The 21,714-nt window shown below is 42.1% G+C and overlaps 1 protein-coding gene across 3 annotated transcripts in view; it reads right to left on the bottom strand.

The window, feature by feature from the left end:
• Positions 1-21,714, bottom strand: part of LOC124149277 — a 57,498-nt gene that overhangs the window by 8,194 nt on the left and 27,590 nt on the right. For 2 of the 3 annotated variants that reach the window (XM_046520745.2, XM_046520747.2), the window contains exons 6-13: positions 18,662-18,740; positions 12,446-12,510; positions 11,918-11,966; positions 9,697-9,827; positions 7,256-7,312; positions 6,311-6,349; positions 5,872-5,925; positions 2,241-2,390 (exon numbers count right to left, since the gene is read on the bottom strand). In XM_046520745.2, the coding sequence (XP_046376701.2) occupies positions 2,241-2,390; positions 5,872-5,925; positions 6,311-6,349; positions 7,256-7,312; positions 9,697-9,827; positions 11,918-11,966; positions 12,446-12,510; positions 18,662-18,740 (624 nt within the window). The remainder of the gene's footprint in view (positions 1-2,240; positions 2,391-5,871; positions 5,926-6,310; positions 6,350-7,255; positions 7,313-9,696; positions 9,828-11,917; positions 11,967-12,445; positions 12,511-18,661; positions 18,741-21,714) is intronic. The other variant, XM_048394145.1, reaches the window with a different exon arrangement.

Genomic DNA, 21,714 nt, shown 5'->3' with positions numbered 1-21,714 from the left:
TCTCATCTTTGAAAAGGGTTGATGACACTCGCATACTTCAATATTTCAGAGACATCATGCATTGTGTGGAATCATAGCTCAAATGGATAGTATTATTAAAAACGCAAGCATGTTATCAGAAAAATTTGCAGGCCACAGCAACTTGATAGCAGTCCACATTTATCTAACGATGCTGGATATCTATTCTATTGTTAAGTGATGTCATTAGCGTCATGTTTCTTGTTTGTGACGTCATACTTTATTATGTTCTTTGACATTATGACCCATAAAGATCTGGGGTAGAAAAGGTCTTCAGCAATCCATGCTGGTGGTAAAAGACGACAATGCTCGTTGTAAGAGTCGACGAACGTGATAAGGTGGTCAGGTTTGCTGTCTTGGTTGATGCATGTCATCAGTCCCAATTGCGTGGATCCATGCTCATGATATCAATCACTGGATTGTCTGATCCATTATTTACAGACCGCTGTCATATTGCTGAGTGCAGTGTTAGAACCAAAAACAAACACGCAAATAAATTATGATATTGCTATTCGTAAATCAGTGACAACTGTTGTGACGTTTTCAATACAGCGACTAAACTTATGCTGTTGTTTGTTGTTTTGTTCATTGTGGGATCAGCTACAAAATCTGTCCATTTTCAATAACAGTAACATTATTTTTCAGAGAGTTTTCAGAAGCTCTCGGTCTATTCCACTGCTCTACTGTCGGGCAGTAAACGGCAGACTTCAGGCTTCTGAATGTTAACTCTCTGAAAAATAAAGTTACCCTAATGACAATATCAGCGGTAGAAACAAATATTTTTATTCCACTAGTCCTGATAATGATAACATATCGCAAAACCCTTAAAAATGGCAACTTTCTACTCGTTCTTATGTTCCCTTAACTCTTGGGCATTTTGGCACCGACTACAGGACGAGTGCCAATTTCTATTGCTGATTACAATCTAGTTATGAATTGTTTTACCACAAGGTTTATAGATGCACACTTAGTGCAGGCACAGACTTCCACCATATGATAATTGGTATGTCTGGATGAATAGTCTTGGTTCTCAGGCACCAAGTATCATCATAAAGTCTGCCGCACATTCCGTTTTTATTTCCATTTTTAAAAAAATGAAAAATTCTAATACAGGCAGCCAATCAAATTATAGCTGTAATACCAAGCTCGTGTTTGATAAATTTCAGAAGTTGGCGAAAGATTTTTTGTTAAATCGTGTTATTCTGAACGTTTTAAGCAGGAAATCACGATATATATTAAAAATATGGAACTTCGCGAATGTATCGTGCTAGGTTACGAGCTGTGACAAAGATTTTTCATGCATATATTTTTGCATTAAACGTTGTGTCCGAGCCGAGAATTCAAGGCGACGAAAGCCGAGATGTCATTTGACTTACATTACACGCGATCGCACGAAACGATGGAAATAATAACTTAGATGTAAGTTTGATTACTTTTAGATATATTTTTGTTGATTTTATTTATCACTTTTTATAATATATTTAAAGATTTGCTTAAAACGTCTTTATTTTGCTCTTTGACATGTTCGATGCGGACTCGTTGTCGAAATGTGTGTCTGAGAATTTTATTTTCAATAACATCGCGGGAAATAGTGAATAATTTTTTAATCTATCGATAAAAAATTATAAATTGAAATGGAATACGTATTTCAGACATTGTGAAATGTGACAGATTTAATAAATGAATGATATTCCAGGTAGATCTAGGTCCATAAAAATATATACTATTTTTACGTGACGTGAGATAAACACATATTGATGATTTGAGATTTGCCGAGCGCGCTCCCCCGCCTCGGCCTCGGTTAAACGGCTCATCGTCTATAACGCCCACGAATTATTTGGACCCCATTGGTAGCTCTGTAGCGAGGGACCACTGTACTTAAAAAAAATGTGATCCAATGTAGCACAAAGTTACTCCCTCTACATAGGCACTGCTTTACTGTGCATCTTGACCTCGTGTTGTGGTCATGACGGCAATAGGAGTTGGTATGCTTGTTTATGTAGGGAGGCCCTTTCCCAGGTTGATGGTACACAACTATTTGGTTACATACTAGTTTGAACAAGCAAACAAACCAAAAAAAAGGCCCACCTGCACAATATTTTCAAAAGTCACTGCCAGAGAACCAATTCTTTTATTTTTTTTAAGCCCAATTAAGATTTCTATGTCCCTTGTTTTTTTAGATTATTTATCTGGACAATCACATCGTGCTGCAGCACCCTTACCAGGGATGCCTGATGGACAGATTGTCTTCCTCTCCGTGCTGTCTGTTTGATCAGGTCTTGATCGTTGATTAGATGACCCCGTAAACAATGATGGAGGATTGAAGAGCAGAGATTCAGAGTCTCTTTCATCTTCTCTCTGACCTTGACCTTCTGAAAAGAAATTTTATTTTCTGACACTCAAAGGTTGCGAGTGAATGAGTTATGACTATGCCTTACTTTTAACAATAAATCCAGCAATATCATGGGAACACCTTTATTACGCTTCTCACCTTATTCCCATCAGGTGTGACAACTGAACGCTTTAACCACCCTGCTCCTGCACCAACCCTTATATAAGGTCAATAATTCAATTGAAATAAACAGTCTCTTCAACAATCCATACTGACAGAGGAACAGGGCTGCAAATGACCTGTACGGAGTTATGCCCCTTAGATGTGCCAGGAAGCTATAAACATGGGTTGAATCCCAGATTCCTGCTGATTGTGTTCCTCAGGCTTCCAGCTGTACACCCATGTTTATTTGTTTCACCAACGGGTAAATGTCTACTTCCAGCAACACTTCGGGTTTTCCTCCCACGTTACATAACGCAAATACTGTTTAAAACAGCAGTAAAACTTACTCACTCTCACTCTTACTCACTCACTCTCCCACTCACTTACTCACTCACCCTATCACTCACTCACTCACTCATAACAATACAAACTTAAATTCAAATTTAAATTCCCAGAGAACATTTTAAAGACAACATTGCTTGGATCACCAAAATAAAGATCACTTTCATCAAGCCCAAGGTTTCTCGGAGATGTCGAAAATGCAGCAAAAACAGACAACAGCTATGTCCACAATCAAAATAATCAAAAAGCTGGATCACATTTTTAATTCTGCATACCACATATTTCATATCCTATCAAATTTTTAAATGATCCATGCAGAAATGTCTGAATCATATGCAATATGACATTTTCAGTATGGCTGCCAAGGATTTGTAGATGTCGAAATTTTGAACGTTTTCGTCGGAGGGATGAAAGACAATGTGTCATGACATTCAGCTAGGTGAGCTAAGAAGCACTATTTTCACTTATCCTGCTGACTGCAAATGGGCATGTTCACCACAAAAAAAGTGTGCATGCAAATGTTTAACTGACGAAAAAACTAATCTGAAATGGGTTTTTTATTTTTCCCACCTTCCATGATTTTGATCATAATAGAAAAAAGAAAGAAAAACTGATAGCACCATTACACTGTAGCTCACAAAGATATATAGTAATAATAATACTTTGAACAAAATACTACATCATCATAAGGAGAAACAAACTTGCAGCCTCAGTCTGGCTATTCAGGGGAGTCTACAGCAAAATACATGCATTTTTAGAGAATTTACGAGCATGGACAAAATAAGGTGAAAAAAAGAATAATGAAAAAAAAGTGGAACATGTTGAATCCCACAACAAAACAAATCCCAATTTAGAATTTGTAAACAAATGCCAGAGTCATGGTTATAAATAGTTTTTTTTCAAAATGGCTGTGAAATGAAAATCAGATTTGAACCTCTGGAAGGATGGCATCATTGGTGGGGACAAGCGTGTGGAGCTTTAGTATTAAGAAGGCCTGAAATTAAGGCCTTATGTCCTGCAAAGCGTTTGTGTAATTGTTGTTTGATGAAACGTTTCAAAGCGAAAAATATCCCAATATCATTAAAGTCAGATCTTATTCTCGCTAGAGGTGAGGTGAGGTGAAATTGGGTTTAACGTCGCGTCCAAGATTATTGCACTTATATAGCGACGTGCATGTACGTGTGTGTGTTTGTGTGGCTGCTTGTACTAGTCTGGACTGATGCCGATTTATAGTGCTAGCTCACTGAGATACCATGCCGCAGTTTAACATGAATACCCCACTCAGACACAGTATACTGACTCCGAGCCGACCAGTCCTTGTTTTAGCCCCTTAATGCCGAGCGCCAGACAGGGTAACAACAAGTACCATCTTTTAACGTCTTTTGGTATGACGCGGCCGGGGATCAAACCCCGGACCTTCCGCTCTCCGGGCGGACGCTCTACCACAAGACCTATTCTCACTAGAGCCAAACAAACATCCCATTAAGGGTCAGGTGAGAACGACCTTTCATCCAACCAATCAGAGCGTCCTCCACAAGATAGCAAAAGCTACAGTCTGAATGTGTTTTCTGATCATGCATCCTCCAAATGGATAACACAGGGTATTCTGAAGGATAGTTTGGCCATACTTTTGTAATTTTATGTTTCAGAGATTTATTCCAGTTTTTCCATACAAGATCAATCAGAGTGAAAATCAAAATAAATACCTATGTCAATCATTTATTTATTTATTTATATGAAAGTCATTCTGCTGTGGAGTTAAAAATGCAGCTTATTTATAAATTTATTTACATGAATGTCATTCCGACGTGGAATTAAAACTGCAGCTGGCTTCTTGAATCACTGATAGTGATGTAGACATGGAGGTGAGGTGAAATTGGGTTTACCGTCGCGTTCAAGATTATTGCACTTATATAGCGACGTGCATGCACGTGTATGTGTGTGTGTGGCTGCTTGTACTAGTCCGGACTGATGTTGATTTATAGTGCTAGCTCACTGAGATACCATGCCGCAGTTTAACATGAATACCCCACTCAGACACAGTATACTGACTCCGAGCCAACCAGTCCTTGTTTTAGCCCCTTAATGCCGAGCGCCAGACAGGGTAACAACAAGTACCATCTTTTAACGTCTTTTGGTATGACGCGGCCCAGGGATCGAACCCTGGACCTTCCGCTCTCCAGGCGGATGCTCTACCACAAGACCACGGAGGCGGTCATGTAGACATGGAACATTTTATAATGTATCAGAGATAATATATTACAAGTGGGAGACATAATAAAAATAGGGGCGGTCGGGTAGCCTAGTGGTTAAAGCGTTCGCTCGTCACGCCGAGGACCTGGGTTCGATTCCCGACATGGGTACAATGTGTGAAGCCCATTTCTGGTGTCCCCCGCCGTGATATTGCTGGAATATTGCTAAAAGCGGCGTAAAACCTTACTCACTCACTCACTCACTAATAAAAATATATCTTTTTGTTTAATTAGTTTCTTTTCCACTTGCTTTTCAGGAGAGGCGACGGGCCCGTGAAAATAAAAATAAAACATGCTAGACATCCTCAATCTCTCCCTCACAGAATAAAAGTTTGAAGAGAAGAGACTTTCTATAGCCCAAGAGAAGTACTTCCAATTCATTTTTTACCATTTCTTTGACATTCCAGAATGTTCTTTTGTTCAGTTTTCACAATTTTGATTCGAGAACTTGTTCAATTTATTTTTTTAAGCATACTGGGGTAATCTTGAATGGAAGTTGCCATTTCAAAATGAGTGCTGAAAAGCTCATAAAAAACTTCTTTCTTATTGAATGTCAGCTTCCAATCGACTTCCTGTTAGTCATTTCATTGGCTGGTCAAAATTTGTGACGGGTCATTCTGACATGACCTGTAAAGGGATTTTCTCAGATCTTTGTTGGTACAGGAACTAAGAAATGATTTTAATGAGGTTGAAGATATCAACACATTGAATGCTGTTTTGCAGCACATATGGTTCTTTTCAAAATGGTCGCAATGAAGCAGGTACCTTCAGTTTCATTCCCTGTTCCCTCCTGCAGGCTGCCTTCTCTGAGTGAAATATTTGTAACCATAGCAACATATCTTTGTCAATAATAAAACCATTAAAGCAAGGAAAACTACTTTTAATTCAAACTTTTTTTTGAAGAAATCTATTTTCAATTCAAACATTTTTTAAAGAAAACTACTTTTAATTCAAACCTTTTTTAAGAAAACTACTTTTAATTCAATCTATTTTTAAAGAAAACCAACCAACTTTAAAAGTAATTCAAGAACTCGGGGAACCAAACAGTCTGGCCTTAGCCTGTTACACTGATATAATCATAAAGTTTGAGGTAGGAAGCAGACAGTATCAGAAAGACCGACTGAATCAAACTTACTGGAACAGCCAGTTTTTAACCAGCCTAGATACATGAAACATGCCTTGGAAACTTGACAACACAACTTACCATCATAGCTTGGAGGATTACCCAGTCCTGCTTCCGGTTCTGGAAAACATGATATGATGTTTCTTTAAAAGTTTAATTACCGCAATGAAAGAGAAATTCTCTATCAAAATTATTTTTTAATATGTTTAATACCATAGAAATTCAATACTATAGCTGGAATACATTACATTATTGATCAAGAACTAACTCCAGAAAGTAGGTTGGTGTTGTCATAGCGACTGATTTACAACAACCATTGTCTGAAGAACATTTGATTTAAAAGGCTAATTACCCTGTAGCCATGACATGTGCATGTCTCCATAACTTAATTGTCATTACGTATTAGGCGCTAATCCCCGCTGTTAATCCTCGCCACCATTTCATTGTATATTGACTGTCAGCAAACCTCGGCTAGTATATCACTTCCCGTTAATTACTGTTAGTAATACAGTATAATATGACATTTATTGCCTTAATTGTTCATCCCCTGAGCATTGTTGGTTCATCACCCCCAGAAGTCCCATGTCCAGAGCAACGGCATTGTCTGTCCATTGTTGTTCATTACTATATATGTGTTACCATTACAGGGTGTTATAAAAAGCTTGGTATTCCGAGTGCTGGTGTAGGGACGACCTCGAGCAGGATGTGCCGCTCGTAGGAAACGTCCTGAGGTTGAGCTGGAGCTCCGCTCACCTCATGTAAGACTGAGCTGGAAGGTCCCCACATTTCTGTATTTGTGTTGTCAGAGCAGGTATTCCGCTCATTGTGCAATTGCAATTGTTGTTTATTGTTTACATGTTGTGCATAAAGCGTTCTGGGGACAGTGATGTCGATTTTGTCCTTTATTCCCCCAAGAGCTAATTCCCCGTCAACATGCGCGTTGAAAGTGTTTTGATAACCTGATACTGTTATTTTTTTTCATGAATATTTTTAATATTTTAGATGAAAAAAGTAATATGATCTCACCTGAGGAGTTGACCTGTGTGAAAGTATTCTTTATGTAGATGTATACTTTGCTCTTGTCTGAAATAGAAGAATTAGGAGATAAACATGTAGATTCCAACATAAAACAATGTTACCAACATATACTCAGCGTCATTATTGAAGGTTCACCTAGTTCTGTAGGGTGTGAAACGTGAACGTGTGCCAACAAGCGCCAATAGGTCTGAGTATGTTAACAATGTGATAACAGTTGAAGAACGTTTTGTTATGTCTGTCACACTGTTTAGAAGCTTCTATTAAACTGGGACAACGACAATTTGAAAATGGAAAATGATTGGAGGGGATGGGGACAGCTGCCCAAATCACACGCCTGAACACAACCAGTAGTTTAGCCCTAAGTACAACACATGACAAGTAACAGTCAAGGATAAACAAATAAACAAATTTCAGTAAACAAATATTCAAAACTCTCCACAGCGCTTGGCGTATTCAATGACATTTCGTGTAGAGATGATAGATCACTGGGAGGAGCTTATGCACACTCGATGACCCCTGACGTCACAGGCATTGTTTCGCCAGTGTGACTGGCAACAAAATACTAAAAATTACGTCATAGGGTATTGTCACGTGTTTGAAAAGTTTGTGGTACTGTATTCTAAAGGTAGGCCATAGTCTTGGTTCTCAGGTTCTCAGGCATCGCCTGCATCATCATAAAGTTTGCCGGATGTTTTTCTTTATTTCCATTTAAAAAAACAAACAAAAAATCCATTCCAAGTCTAACAGTTGGCAAATCTTTTATCCCAGTATTTTACTCATCAAGGATCAATTTATGGAGGGAGACCCTTTCCCAGGTTGATCGTACACAGCTGTTTATTTGGAAACACAACAGTATATTTTGGTTACATACTGGTTTGAACAACCAAAAGAAACACTGCCCGCCCTCGCTATATTTTCAAAAGCCATTACCATAGAATCCATTCTTTTATTTTTTAAAGCCCAACGTGGTCATGAAATGGTTCATTCCAAAAGCAACAGAACTGTGCTCTTGGATGTTGAAAATTAGCTCATGATACCATACTCATTGCTTATTATCTGTCTGATCCCTTGATAATGATGCCATGTATAGACGAGGTGATACAGGAGTTATGTCACAGTCAAGACTCTTGCCGTTATATAGCGATGTTGAAGCACGTGTGAGTATGGCTGCTTGTACTCATCCAGACTTATGTCCGTTTTTAATGCTAGCCCACTGAGATACCAGGACACAGTGGATATGCCACTCAAACAAATATTGATTCCGTGCCAACCAGTCATTGTTTTATCCCCTTAATGCTGAGTGCACAGGTACCATCTTTCAATATATTTTTTATGACGCTGCAAAGGGATTGAACCACGGACATCTGCTCTCCAGGCGTACATGTACTTTATGATTTAGAGCAAGGAGACGAGACCTGTATATTTAACAGGTGGCAGGTGGAATATGGAACTGAATGTGCAGTTTGAGGTTTATAGAGAGATATGTGGCATCTTACACCATTCTCTGCCCCCAATATATGCATGGACTTTCAAAGTTTATTTGGGAAGAGTTTTACAGAGGAAAGTTAATATGTAACACTATAATATTGTTTAAAATACATTTTTGGGAACTTTTACTTCAGACTAAAAAACATTACTTCTTGTTTTCTGTTTATGCCACACTCAGCAATATACCTGCCAAATCACAGCTGCCATTCAATATTGCGATTGGACCAGACAAACCAATGATTGATATTATGAGTAACGATCAAAGCTCGCAGAGTAAAATGTTTTGAGAAAAATGCAGTAAATACAAGACAGTGAAGTGAGGGGAGGACTTCATGTTGGTATGGTGGTGTCCACCATGTGTACTATTGTGCTAAAGAGTGAGTGTGTTGAGTTTAATGCCACTTTGGACAGTATTCCAGTTATATCAGTGTGTCAGCTTGATGAGGGGGGAAATCCCAAAGTGATCCAGGTCTCAGACATTTATCATGAGCACGAGTATGGCGTACAAACCTAGAAACAAAACTTGAGCAAACCAGGATTCAAACCCATGTTCACAGGTTTCTGGTGTGTCAAAGGGACATAACTCTGCACAGCAAATTGCAACACCCTAGACGACTGGGCCATCCCAACACCGTTGTGGTGAAAGAGTGAGTGAGTATGGTTTTACGCCACTTTTAGCAATATTCGGCGGGGGACACCAGATATGGGCTTCACACATTGTACCCATGTCGGGACTCGAACCCAGGTCCTCGACGTGATGAGCGAACGCTTTAACAACTAGGCTACCCGACTGCCCCTGTGGTTAAAGACCATGATTAACTTTGACAATATAACACATACATGGTTTGTACATGTGTACAACATGTAATCTGGAACATGTTTTGTATGTTTTGTTGATCAATTATAGAGATGAAAGAATGAAACTCAAATCAAGTACTCACAAATTCTGTTGCTGATGGATCGTTGTCTTTGGCAGCAGCAGCAGACTATCAGTATCACAATGATCACAATGATCAAAATGGAGCCAACCACACCAACTGCTGTTACCACGGGATTGGTGTCTGGAGCAGGCCTGAAAAGGATTCAGAACTAATTGTTAAAAGGGGTCTTTGCTCAACGTCTGGTGCCAATTATCGGTTTAGATCTGGATACTGTTACCAGTGACTGATGTCCAAAATTAACATGGCTGTTTAAATATAGAATTATTAAATGTTGGATTGATATCAATCGTAAAATTTGAGTTATACACCAAATATTTCGAAAAGGACCATCGCAATTACACGGATGACCGGTTACTGTGATATGACTTACTTTGATTTAGTCACTGGTTCTCTTGAAGAGACAGTTTTTCAGTGTCTTTCAAACTTTGTCAGATTTTCTGTTTTGCGGATTTCTTGTGGCAGATTGTTTTATAGCCATGGGCCAGCATGTTGAAATGCTGTATGTTTTGATACGTGACTTTGGCACCACGAGCAGATGTTGATCTCATTAAAATCAGATCTTGGCTCTCGCTACCGCTAAACAAAGATCTTACCTTTTATCCAACCAATCAGAGCATCGCTTACCAGATCATAAATGTGACAGTCGGAATGAGTTTTCTAATCATGTAACCACAAAATATTTAACAAGGGATATTCCGAACGACATTTACGGGTTTTATGACTATGTCCATACAATCTAGGCCATCTGTAAGCCATTCCATAATGTTCTTCTTATCAGTTTTAACAAAATATGTTTCGAAGTGTAGTCGCCAAATTGAAACTAGTGTCGTAAAGCTTGAGAAAGCTGCCTTCCTATTGGCTAATGTTGATTTCTTGTCAGTCATTTCATTGGTCGGTCAAAATTTGTGTTAGGTCGTTCTGACATGACCCATAATGGGATGTCCTCAGATCTTTATTTAGCGGTAGCGAAAACTAAGATCTGATTTTAATGAGATTGATGTTGATCTTTAGATCAGAGAGAATGTGCAGGCTTGTATGGCACTGTCAGTTCCTTTAAGTGTGCAGGAGCCAAACACTGCCTTGTAAACCCCAGTGAGTAGTAATAAGTCACAATCTAACCATAGGTACAAAAAGACACTAAATTCAGAGTTTGCAGCAGGCTTTCAATCAGATGGTGCTATATCACCGACAATCTTGGTGTCAGTCATAACAGAACGTACAACAACAAATTCATTTCATCATCAACCACAAAATACAAATAATAACCAACTGCAAACTGTACAGGGTAGGCATGAACACGTTACTTCTCTATTGAGCAATATTTGTGGGCTGAATGTCCGTCAACTTTGAACACTGTAGTGAACAGTTGACCAATTGAATGTGTTACAGTATCATTAAATTCATTCAACAAATATTTTCAGCCTACTAACATTTCCAAGGCCTAAAAAATTAAAGAATTGGTTCTCAGGCAATGACTTTTGAAAATATAGTGCGTGTGGGCAGTTTTTTTTTTTTTTTTGCTTGTTCAAACTGGTATGTAACCAAATAAACAGTTGTGTACAATCAACCTGGGAAAGGGCCTCCCTACATAAACAAGCATACAAACTCCCATTGCTGCCATGACCATAACACAAGATGCACAGTAATTGCGAGCTCTATTGGATCGCTTTGTTTTTCAGCATTAGATTTTTATATTCTTTTTGGCTATTATTTTTCTTAGCCCAAATAAGACATTTCCAAGAATCATAATGTTTTTTGTTGTTTAACGCCACACACAAGCATAGTCGCCTTTTACAGCAAGCATTGGTTGCTGAAGACCTATTCTACCCCGGAATCTTCACGGGTCAGGAATCATAAAGACATGCTCTACCTGTGTTCACACGTCTTTATTATCATCAATCTGATTCAAAACAAGAACACAGTATTATCACTATTTTGTTTGTTCATTAAGTAGTGAACAGTATGAAGTTATGTGGAAAAGCACAGAGTAAGGGCCTTAACTCTGTAAAAATACATGTAGCAAGGGACATAACTCTGAAAAAATGATAATTATATTATGATGGCTGCCTGTTAATCGCATCTGGACCAGACAATCCAGTATTATGATCAACAGTTCACTCCATCGGATCACAATGAGACACAACCTGGTCGCCTCTTAATACCAGCATCTCCAGGTATTGATCTTGACCTTGACCTCAAGTCAGTGCCGTCTCATATTTACCTGGGAGAAGAGGTTGGCGTTGTTTCTTCAACATCACTTGTCCGTGAGCCTGAAAAGTAATTATAAGTTAGTGGGTTTGTTCTGATGCTGCAGTGAGATGTAGTACTGTCACAGCCTCTTAGCTGTATGAAGTGAGTGAGTGAGATAGTTTTATACCACTTTTAGCAATATTCCATCAATATCACAGCAGGGGACACTAGAAATGGGCTTTACACATTGTACCTACATGGGGCATCAAACCCAGCCCTCAGCATGACAAGCAAACGCTTTAACCACTAGGCCTTTCCACCACAATTAGCCAAAAAGTGATGCCACTTGGAGACTTTTATGGTAAGCACCTGGAGCAAAGACCCAGTGCTGACAGACCAAGGATTTGGCCTCATGACCTCATAATGGAGTCTCAGAATCTGGCACCGATACACAGCCTTCTGGGATGGAATCCCACTGCTGACAACATGACGTTCCAGTGGTCCAACTCTACCTATTCATAAGCTAGTCTGGAATAAATAAGGTCAGTCATAAACTCACCACTGATAGAGGTCGACGGTGTTTTCTCAGTGGTTGAGAGTTCTTCTGCTGGTGGCTTGCTGTCACTGCAAATAGTGTCATAAGAGTGAGTGAGTGAGTATGGTTTTACACCGCTTTTAGCAATATTCCAGCAATATCACTGCCGGGGACACCAGAAATGGACTTCACACATTGGACCCATGTCGGGAATAAAACCCGGGTCTTCGGCCTGACGAGCGAACGCTTTAACCACTAGGCTACCCGATCCGCCCCTAGTGTCATAAGAGCTTTCTATACACACTTAATATATAGCCAGGTGATCCCAATGCACTTAGTTGATATTTGTTCACCTAGTGTGCCCCTGTACAATAATGCCACCACTTCTACGTTCCCACAAACTCAAACAAACAGCTCATCTGTCAATCTCATTTCAAATTTCTCTTTTGCTATTGAAATATTCACAGCTTATTCAGACAATATGAACTTGGTATAATGGTATGTTCCAGTAGCCTGTTGCTTTGAGTGTATCTGCATAATTTAACACAGGCTTGTGAAGTCAAAATATATAAACTGATGTAATGATAGTGTGATGATAAATGTCTGTAAATTAAATTTCAGGAGTGTAGATCAATATCTGGTGTGTCCACCATGTTGGGCGGTACAAACATGACACTTTGATCACATACTGTAGATCAACTTGCGTGTGGTTGCCCTTGGTATTGCCCGCCATTCCGCCTGAAGAGCTACCCAATGTTTGGCCACAATGGCGGGCGCTGGGTCTCTCTCTGGTGTACAACACATCCCACAGAGGCTCTATTGCGGGGGACATGTCAGGGGACTTAAGAGGCTACATTCGTCACCACTCGCCCCTTTCTGTAACCTGCAAGGAGACTCGTCCCCCTATCGATGAATGTTATATGGGAAAATACGACAAACCAATCAGAATGCGCAAATGATTTCAAGTTCATCATCAAAGAATCCCTCAGAAATAATTTTTGATTTTACATACGTCTTGCATCTAAAAATATACCCAAGATACATTAAATGTGTTCAATCTTACTGTATAATTCCGATTGTCTCGATGTGCTTTAAGTTTCATCTAAAATATATATAATATATGGGGAAATATATGTGAACCATTATGCAACGAGTTGACAATTGTTTTAGGTATGCCCGTTTACGCTAAGACGGAACCCGGTTGCAAAAATGGCCATGAGAGGGGCACGAGTCTCTATTCGGCTTGTCCCCGAAGAACACGAGTTGGTCACGAATGAAGAGGCTAGTCCAATGTCCGTATGCCTTCCAGTCGGACACAATCGTGACAACATGGGGACGATGTTGTCTAGTAATGTCAAAGATTTGTGCTGATAATTCTACTGAACGACAGGATGCAAAATTTCGTCAACATATCGCTGGCCAGTCAAATGTCCATTCACAACAACCAATAAGATCGCCTGTCATGTGAGATACTGGTCGCCTTGCTATCAGTCGGCTCTGTAGAGCCGGATTTTAATAGCAGATGTTGATATTTGCCTTCCTGTTAATATATGGATTTCTCTATTGACAACAGGAGCAGATTTAAATATATTGCATAGTGCAGTTATTGTAATGAGACGATCTTGTCTGTGTGTCCCATTTTTAGGCCTGCCAGGCTCAGGTCTCACTGAAACTCCACCCGTTTGATGATACTTGTCCCAGTCGAGAAATTACACTTTTTAATTTGCCAAACATTCGGGCAACTTGGGATATTGGCGCCCCCCGTATCATACTGACAGTTTGCCACTTTGTCTGTTCATTGAGATACTGTCTCGGAGGTAATTTTAAGCGTGGCATATTTCAGCTGCATTTATGATGGTGAGTATAGGTGCACACACTTTGGCTTCAGTGTGCATGTGCATCACAGTGTGCATGTGATGTCAAATGTCTTTGTGCTTAGATGTGCTCAGATGCAGTGCTCAACAATAGCTACATTCAAATCATTAGTTCCCTTATTTTCTGTGAGTAGTAACTATTGTGACAATCACAAGATCTTAAAACATTTAGACATTTAAGTCACACAAACACACCAGGTAAAATGACCTCAACAAACATGATGATAAGTTGTTATGAGAATAAAAATGAAAGTGAAATTATTAGTCATGTAGGTTACTAGAAACTGAACCTCAACAAAATGAGTGAATTGTTGGTGTAACGATGCGTTGATACAGTATCGTATCCCGATTCACGGCCCGCAATATGTTACATCCTTTTACAACCCCTGTATCATGATATATATGATACATTAAAACACAACATGTAAAAACATGTGATAATAACTAAACTGTTCAACAACTAGCATACGCATATTCTCTCGTATTTCCCATTTGGCTATAAATCGCAAAACATTCACAGTGAAATCTGACTACCGTCATTCAGGCGATGTTTCTGACAGATCACGATCTGAAAAATACTATCATGAAAGTGTATCCCGTGGATAAGCCGACCCCTTTCTACAGAATCTTTTTTCTGGTCCTCAAAATTCGGCTTATACGCGGTCATATACGGTAATGTGTTTCTGCCCGAAAATATCCCTTCTTCGATCTCTGACATTTAAAAACCAATTATTCAGGGTTGTGATTAACCTGCGAAAAGAAAGAAGATAAACCCATAACATTGGGATACTTATCGTATCATGACCCTTACGTATGGTTACACCTCTAAAGTGAATGTTGTTGAATGCACAGTCAGCAATATTCAAGTCATATATAACAGCAGCCTGAACATAATTGAGTTTGCAACAGAGAAACAAGTGGCTAAAAGCATAAGCAATGATCCACCCCATCAAGCATGATGACATGCCACCAACCAAGTCACTAAGTCTGGCCACCCTAACAGGCTTCATGAAACACCACCAACCAAGTCACAGAGTCTGCCCACCCTAACAAGCTTCATGAAACACCACCAACCAAGTCACAGAGTCTGACCACCCTAACAGGCTTCATGAAACACCACCAACCAAGTCACTAAGTCTGACCAACCTAACAGGCTTCATGAAACACCACCAACCAAGTCACTAAGTCTGACCACCCTAACAGGCTTCATGAAACACCACCAACCAAGTCACAGAGTCTGACCACCCTAACAGGCTTCATGAAACACCACCAACCAAGTCACAGAGTCTGACCACCCTAACAGGCTTCATGAAACACCACCAACCAAGTCACTGAGTCTGACCAACCTAACAGGCTACATGAAACACCACCAACCAAGTCACAGAGTCTGGCCACCCTAACAGGCTTCATGAAACACCACCAACCAAGTCACAGAGTCTGACCACCCTAACAGGCTTCATGAAACACCACCAACCAAGTCACAGAGTCTGACCACCCTAACAGGCTACATGAAACACCACCAACCAAGTCACAGAGTCTGACCACCCTAACAGGCTTCATGAAACACCACCAACCAAGTCACAGAGTCTGACCACCCTAACAGGCTACATGAAACACCACCAACCAAGTCACTGAGTCTGGCCACCCTAACAGGCTTCATGAAACACCACCAACCAAGTCACAGAGTCTGACCACCCTAACAGGCTACATGAAACACCACCAACCAAGTCACAGAGTCTGACCACCCTAACAGGCTTCATGAAACACCACCAACCAAGTCACTAAGTCTGACCACCCTAACAGGCTTCATGAAACACCACCAACCAAGTCACTGAGTCTGACCACCCTAACAGGCTACATGAAACACCACCAACCAAGTCACTGAGTCTGACCAACCTAACAGGCTTCATGAAACACCACCAACCAATTCACTGAGTCTGACCAACCTAACAGGCTACATGAAACACCACCAACCAAGTCATGGAGTCTGACCACCCTAACAGGCTTCATGAAACACCACCAACCAATTCACTGAGTCTGACCAACCTAACAGGCTACATGAAACACCACCAACCAAGTCATGGAGTCTGACCACCCTAACAGGCTTCATGAAACACCACCAACCAAGTCACCGAGTCTGACCAACCTAACAGGCTACATGAAACACCACCAACCAAGTCATGGAGTCTGACCACCCTAACAGGCTTCATGAAACACCACCAACCAAGTCACTAAGTCTGACCACCCTAACAGGCTTCATGAAACACCACCAACCAAGTCACTAAGTCTGACCACCCTAACAGGCTTCATGAAACACCACCAACCAAGTCACTGAGTCTGACCACCCTAACAGGCTTCATGAAACACCACCAACCAAGTCACTGAGTCTGACCACCCTAACAGGCTTCATGAAACACCACCAACCAAGTCATGGAGTCTGACCACCCTAACAGGCTTCATGAAACACCACCAACCAAGTCACTGAGTCTGACCACCCTAACAGGCTTCATGAAACACCACCAACCAAGTCACTAAGTCTGACCACCCTAACAGGCTTCATGAAACACCACCAACCAAGTCACGGAGTCTGACCACCCTAATAGGCTTCATGAAACACCACCAACCAAGTCACTAAGTCTGACCACCCTAACAGGCTTCATGAAACACCACCAACCAAGTCACAGAGTCTGACCACCCTAACAGGCTTCATGAAACACCACCAACCAAGTCACTGAGTCTGACCACCCTAACAGGCTTCATGAAACACCACCAACCAAGTCACAGAGTCTGACCACCCTAATAGGCTTCATGAAACACCACCAACCAAGTCACTAAGTCTGGCCACCCTAACAGGCTACATGAAACACCACCAACCAAGTCACGGAGTCTGGCCACCCTAACAGGCTAAATGAAACACCACCAACCAAGTCACTAAGTCTGGCCACCCTAACAAGCTTCATGAAACACCACCAACCAAGTCACGGAGTCTGGCCACCCTAACAGGCTTCATGAAACACCACCAACCAAGTCACTAAGTCTGACCACCCTAACAGGCTTCATGAAACACCACCAACCAAGTCACTAAGTCTGACCACCCTAACAGGCTTCATGAAACACCACCAACCAAGTCACTAAGTCTGACCACCCTAACAGGCTTCATGAAACACCACCAACCAAATCACTAAGTCTGACCACCCTAACAGGCTTCATGAAACACCACCAACCAAGTCACTAAGTCTGACCACCCTAACAGGCTTCATGAAACACCACCAACCAAATCACTAAGTCTGACCACCCTAACAAGCTTCATGAAACACCACCAACCAAGTCACTAAGTCTGGCCACCCTAACAGGCTTCATGAAACACCACCAACCAAGTCACTGAGTCTGACCACCCTAATAGGCTTCATGAAACACCACCAACCAAGTCACCAAGTCTGACCACCCTAACAGGCTTCATGAAACACCACCAACCAAGTCACTGAGTCTGACCACCCTAACAGGCTTCATGAAACACCACCAACCAAGTCACAGAGTCTGGCCACCCTAACAGGCTTCATGAAACACCACCAACCAAGTCACTAAGTCTGACCAACCTAACAGGCTTCATGAAACACCACCAACCAAGTCACAGAGTCTGGCCACCCTAACAGGCTTCATGAAACACCACCAACCAAGTCACTGAGTCTGACCACCCTAACAGGCTTCATGAAACACCACCAACCAATTCACTGAGTCTGACCAACCTAACAGGCTACATGAAACACCACCAACCAAGTCATGGAGTCTGACCACCCTAATAGGCTACATGAAACACCACCAACCAAGTCATGGAGTCTGACCACCCTAATAGGCTTCATGAAACACCACCAACCAATTCACTGAGTCTGACCACCCTAACAGGCTTCATGAAACACCACCAACCAAGTCACTGAGTCTGACCACCCTAACAGGCTTCATGAAACACCACCAACCAAGTCACAGAGTCTGGTCACAAATCCAAGGCCATGCAAATTAAATTTTTTCCCATGCAGATTAGCTGAAACTGTGATCCACCATCTTGCCACGTGCATATAAAAACATGGTACACTTGCTTTCAATCCATGTAAGCAGCCAGTCACTGGAAGGGAGATAACTCCATAAGCACATATTATAAACAGAATTGTTCAGAATATAAATAGCATAGAAATACAAAATCCAACTATGAAAAGATTATTTTCAGCTAAATGACTTGAGATAGGGCTTCGTTTGGAAAATTCAAGCGTTTTCAAAACATTTTAAGGCAGACTTTTCAAGATACTTTAAGACCTTGTCAAGGTTGCCCCAACCATTCATCTTTGATCCTTTCTGACACTTAAACACTTACGAGGTTGTTGGCAATGGTTTACATGGTCCAAATCCCAAACCTGGTCTATGAGTTCCGTCTGGACAACCTTGGCAGTACCCTGTAAACAGAAAACAAGGGGCTTACATGCCGCTCTTGTTCCCAAGGATTAAGCTCTTTGGTTACTACGTGCGGTATCGCATGGCTCCCAAAATTTATGTACACTTTTAATACTGAGAGTTTTACACAGCCATGATTGTATTGTTGTTCGATGTTCATTAGCACATTACACTTTTCATTGCATTATCAACCGTTTATCGCTGAATGGAGTTCTAATAATCTGTTTGAAAACATCCGCCACACGTCCCGGAAATACGATTGTTCTACTAGTTAACTTTTCACACTGTACATCCTTTGATCTTAGAAGCGCATGCATGCAACATGTAGTTGCTGTCACAACACGGCGGTCATTCCTTTTGATTCGGATCAAGTAACCTTATCAAACCAACTAATCTGGCTTGAATGTGTATCTATATTTGTATGAATGTGTGTGAATGCGCATAGTGCGGGTCAAAACTCTCGTTTTCCGTACTTAAAGCAACATGACCAATCAATGCCACTGAAACACTCTGTACTTGTGTAATGAATTGTGATTGGCTCTTCACTCATAGCGTCTTTTACTACCATTATCGATCGACATGTTCATGTAAGTAGACTACATTCACATTGAATATGACAGTTAACGCTTGTAAATAATAACAAACGGCAAAAACATAATGTATATATATTTTTACACTATGAACGGTAAACAACTTGTATCATTGTAATGTGCGAGACAAGGCGAAGATCATGAGATTGGCCGAGCGCGCTCCCCCGCCTCGGCCTCGGTTAAACGGCTCATCGTCTATAACGCCCACCAAATATTTGGACTCCATTGGCAGCATAATAGCGAGGGACCACTGTACTTTGTCTGCCTCCATCCCCCGTGTCTATCCCCAGCCACTTGTCCTGTACTTTGTCTGCCTCCATCCCTCTCGTCTATCCCCAGCCACTTGTCCTGTACTTTGTCTGCATCCATCCCCCGTGTCTATCCCCAGCCACTTGTCTTGTACTTTGTCTGCCTCCATCCCTCTTGTCTATCCCCAGCCACTTGTCCTGTACTTTGTCTGCCTCCATCCCTCTCGTCTATCCCCAGCCACTTGTCCTGTACTTTGTCTGCATCCATCCCCCGTGTCTATCCCCAGCCACTTGTCCTGTACTTTGTCTGCCTCCATCCTCCGTGTCTATCCCCAGCCACTTGTCCTGTACTTTGTCTGCATCCATCCCCCGTGTCTATCCCCAGCCACTTGTCTTGTACTTTGTCTGCCTCCATCCCTCTCGTCTATCCCCAGCCACTTGTCCTGTACTTTGTCTGCATCCATCCCCCGTGTCTATCCCCAGCCACTTGTCTTGTACTTTGTCTGCCTCCATCCCTCTTATCTATCCCCAGCCACTTGTCCTGTACTTTGTCTGCCTCCATCCTCCGTGTCTATCCCCAGCCACTTGTCCTGTACTTTGTCTGCCTCCATCCTTCTCGTCTATCCCCAGCCACTTGTCCTGTACTTTGTCTGCCTCCATCCTCCGTGTCTATCCCAAGCCACTTGTCCTGTACTTTGTCTGCCTCCATCCACCGTGTCTATCCCCAACCACTTGTCCTGTACTTTGTCTGCCTCCATCCCCCGTGTCTATCCCCAGCCACTTGTCCTATACTTTGTCTGCCTCCATCCTCAGTGTCTATCCCAAGCCACTTGTCCTGTACTTTGTCTGCCTCCATCCTTCTCGTCTATCCCCAGCCACTTGTCCTGTACTTTGTCTGCCTCCATCTCCCTTGTCTATCCCCAGCCACTTGTCCTGTACTTTGTCTGCCTCCATCCCCCTCGTCTATCACCAGCCACTTGTCCTGTTCTTTGTCTGCCTCCATCCTCAGTGTCTATCCCCAGCCACTTGTCCTGTACTTTGTCTGCCTCCATCCCCCGTGTCTATCCCCAGCCACTTGTCCTGTACTTTGTCTGCCTCCATCCCCCTCGTCTATCCCCAGCCACTTGTCCTGTACTTTGTCTGCCTCCATCCTTCTCGTCTATCACCAGCCACTTGTCCTGTACTTTGTCTGCCTCCATCCTTCTCGTCTATCACCAGCCACTTGTCCTGTACTTTGTCTGCCTCCATCCCCCGTGTCTATCCCCAGCCACTTGTCCTGTACTTTGTCTGCCTCCATCCTTCTCGTCTATCCCCAGCCACTTGTCCTGTACTTTGTCTGCCTCCATCCTTCTCGTTTATCCCCAGCCACTTGTCCTGTACTTTGTCTGCCTCCATCCTTCTCGTCTATCACCAGCCACTTGTCCTGTACTTTGTCTGCCTCCATCCTTCTCGTTTATCCCCAGCCACTTGTCCTGTACTTTGTCTGCCTCCATCCTTCTCGTCTATCACCAGCCACTTGTCCTGTACTTTGTCTGCCTCCATCCCCCGTGTCTATCCCCAGCCACTTGTCCTGTACTTTGTCTGCCTCCATCCCCCTCGTCTATCCCCAGCCACTTGTCTTGTACTTTGTCTGCCTCCATCCCCCGTGTCTATCCCCAGCCACTTGTCCTGTACTTTGTCTGCCTCCATCCCCCGTGTCTATCCCCAGCCACTTGTCCTGTACTTTGTCTGCATCCATCCCCCGTGTCTATCCCCAGCCACTTGTCCTGTACTTTGTCTGCCTCCATCCCCCTCGTCTATCCCCAGCCACTTGTCCTATACTTTGTCTGCCTCCATCCTTCTCGTCTATCACCAGCCACTTGTCCTGTACTTTGTCTGCCTCCATCCTTCTCGTTTATCCCCAGCCACTTGTCCTGTACTTTGTCTGCCTCCATCCTTCTCGTCTATCACCAGCCACTTGTCCTGTACTTTGTCTGCCTCCATCCCCCTCGTCTATCCCAAGCCACTTGTCATGTTCTTTGTCTGCCTCCATCCCCCGTGTCTATCCCCAGCCACTTGTCCTGTACTTTGTCTGCCTCCATCCCCCTCGTCTATCCCCAGCCACTTGTCCTATACTTTGTCTGCCTCCATCCTCAGTG

The sequence above is a fragment of the Haliotis rufescens genome, unplaced genomic scaffold (assembly GCF_023055435.1).
Source record: "Haliotis rufescens isolate VD_foot unplaced genomic scaffold, xgHalRufe1.0.p SCAF_13, whole genome shotgun sequence".
In the NCBI taxonomy this organism is placed as follows: Eukaryota; Metazoa; Mollusca; class Gastropoda; order Lepetellida; family Haliotidae; genus Haliotis; species Haliotis rufescens.
This window is presented reverse-complemented; position numbering and strand designations above follow the sequence as displayed.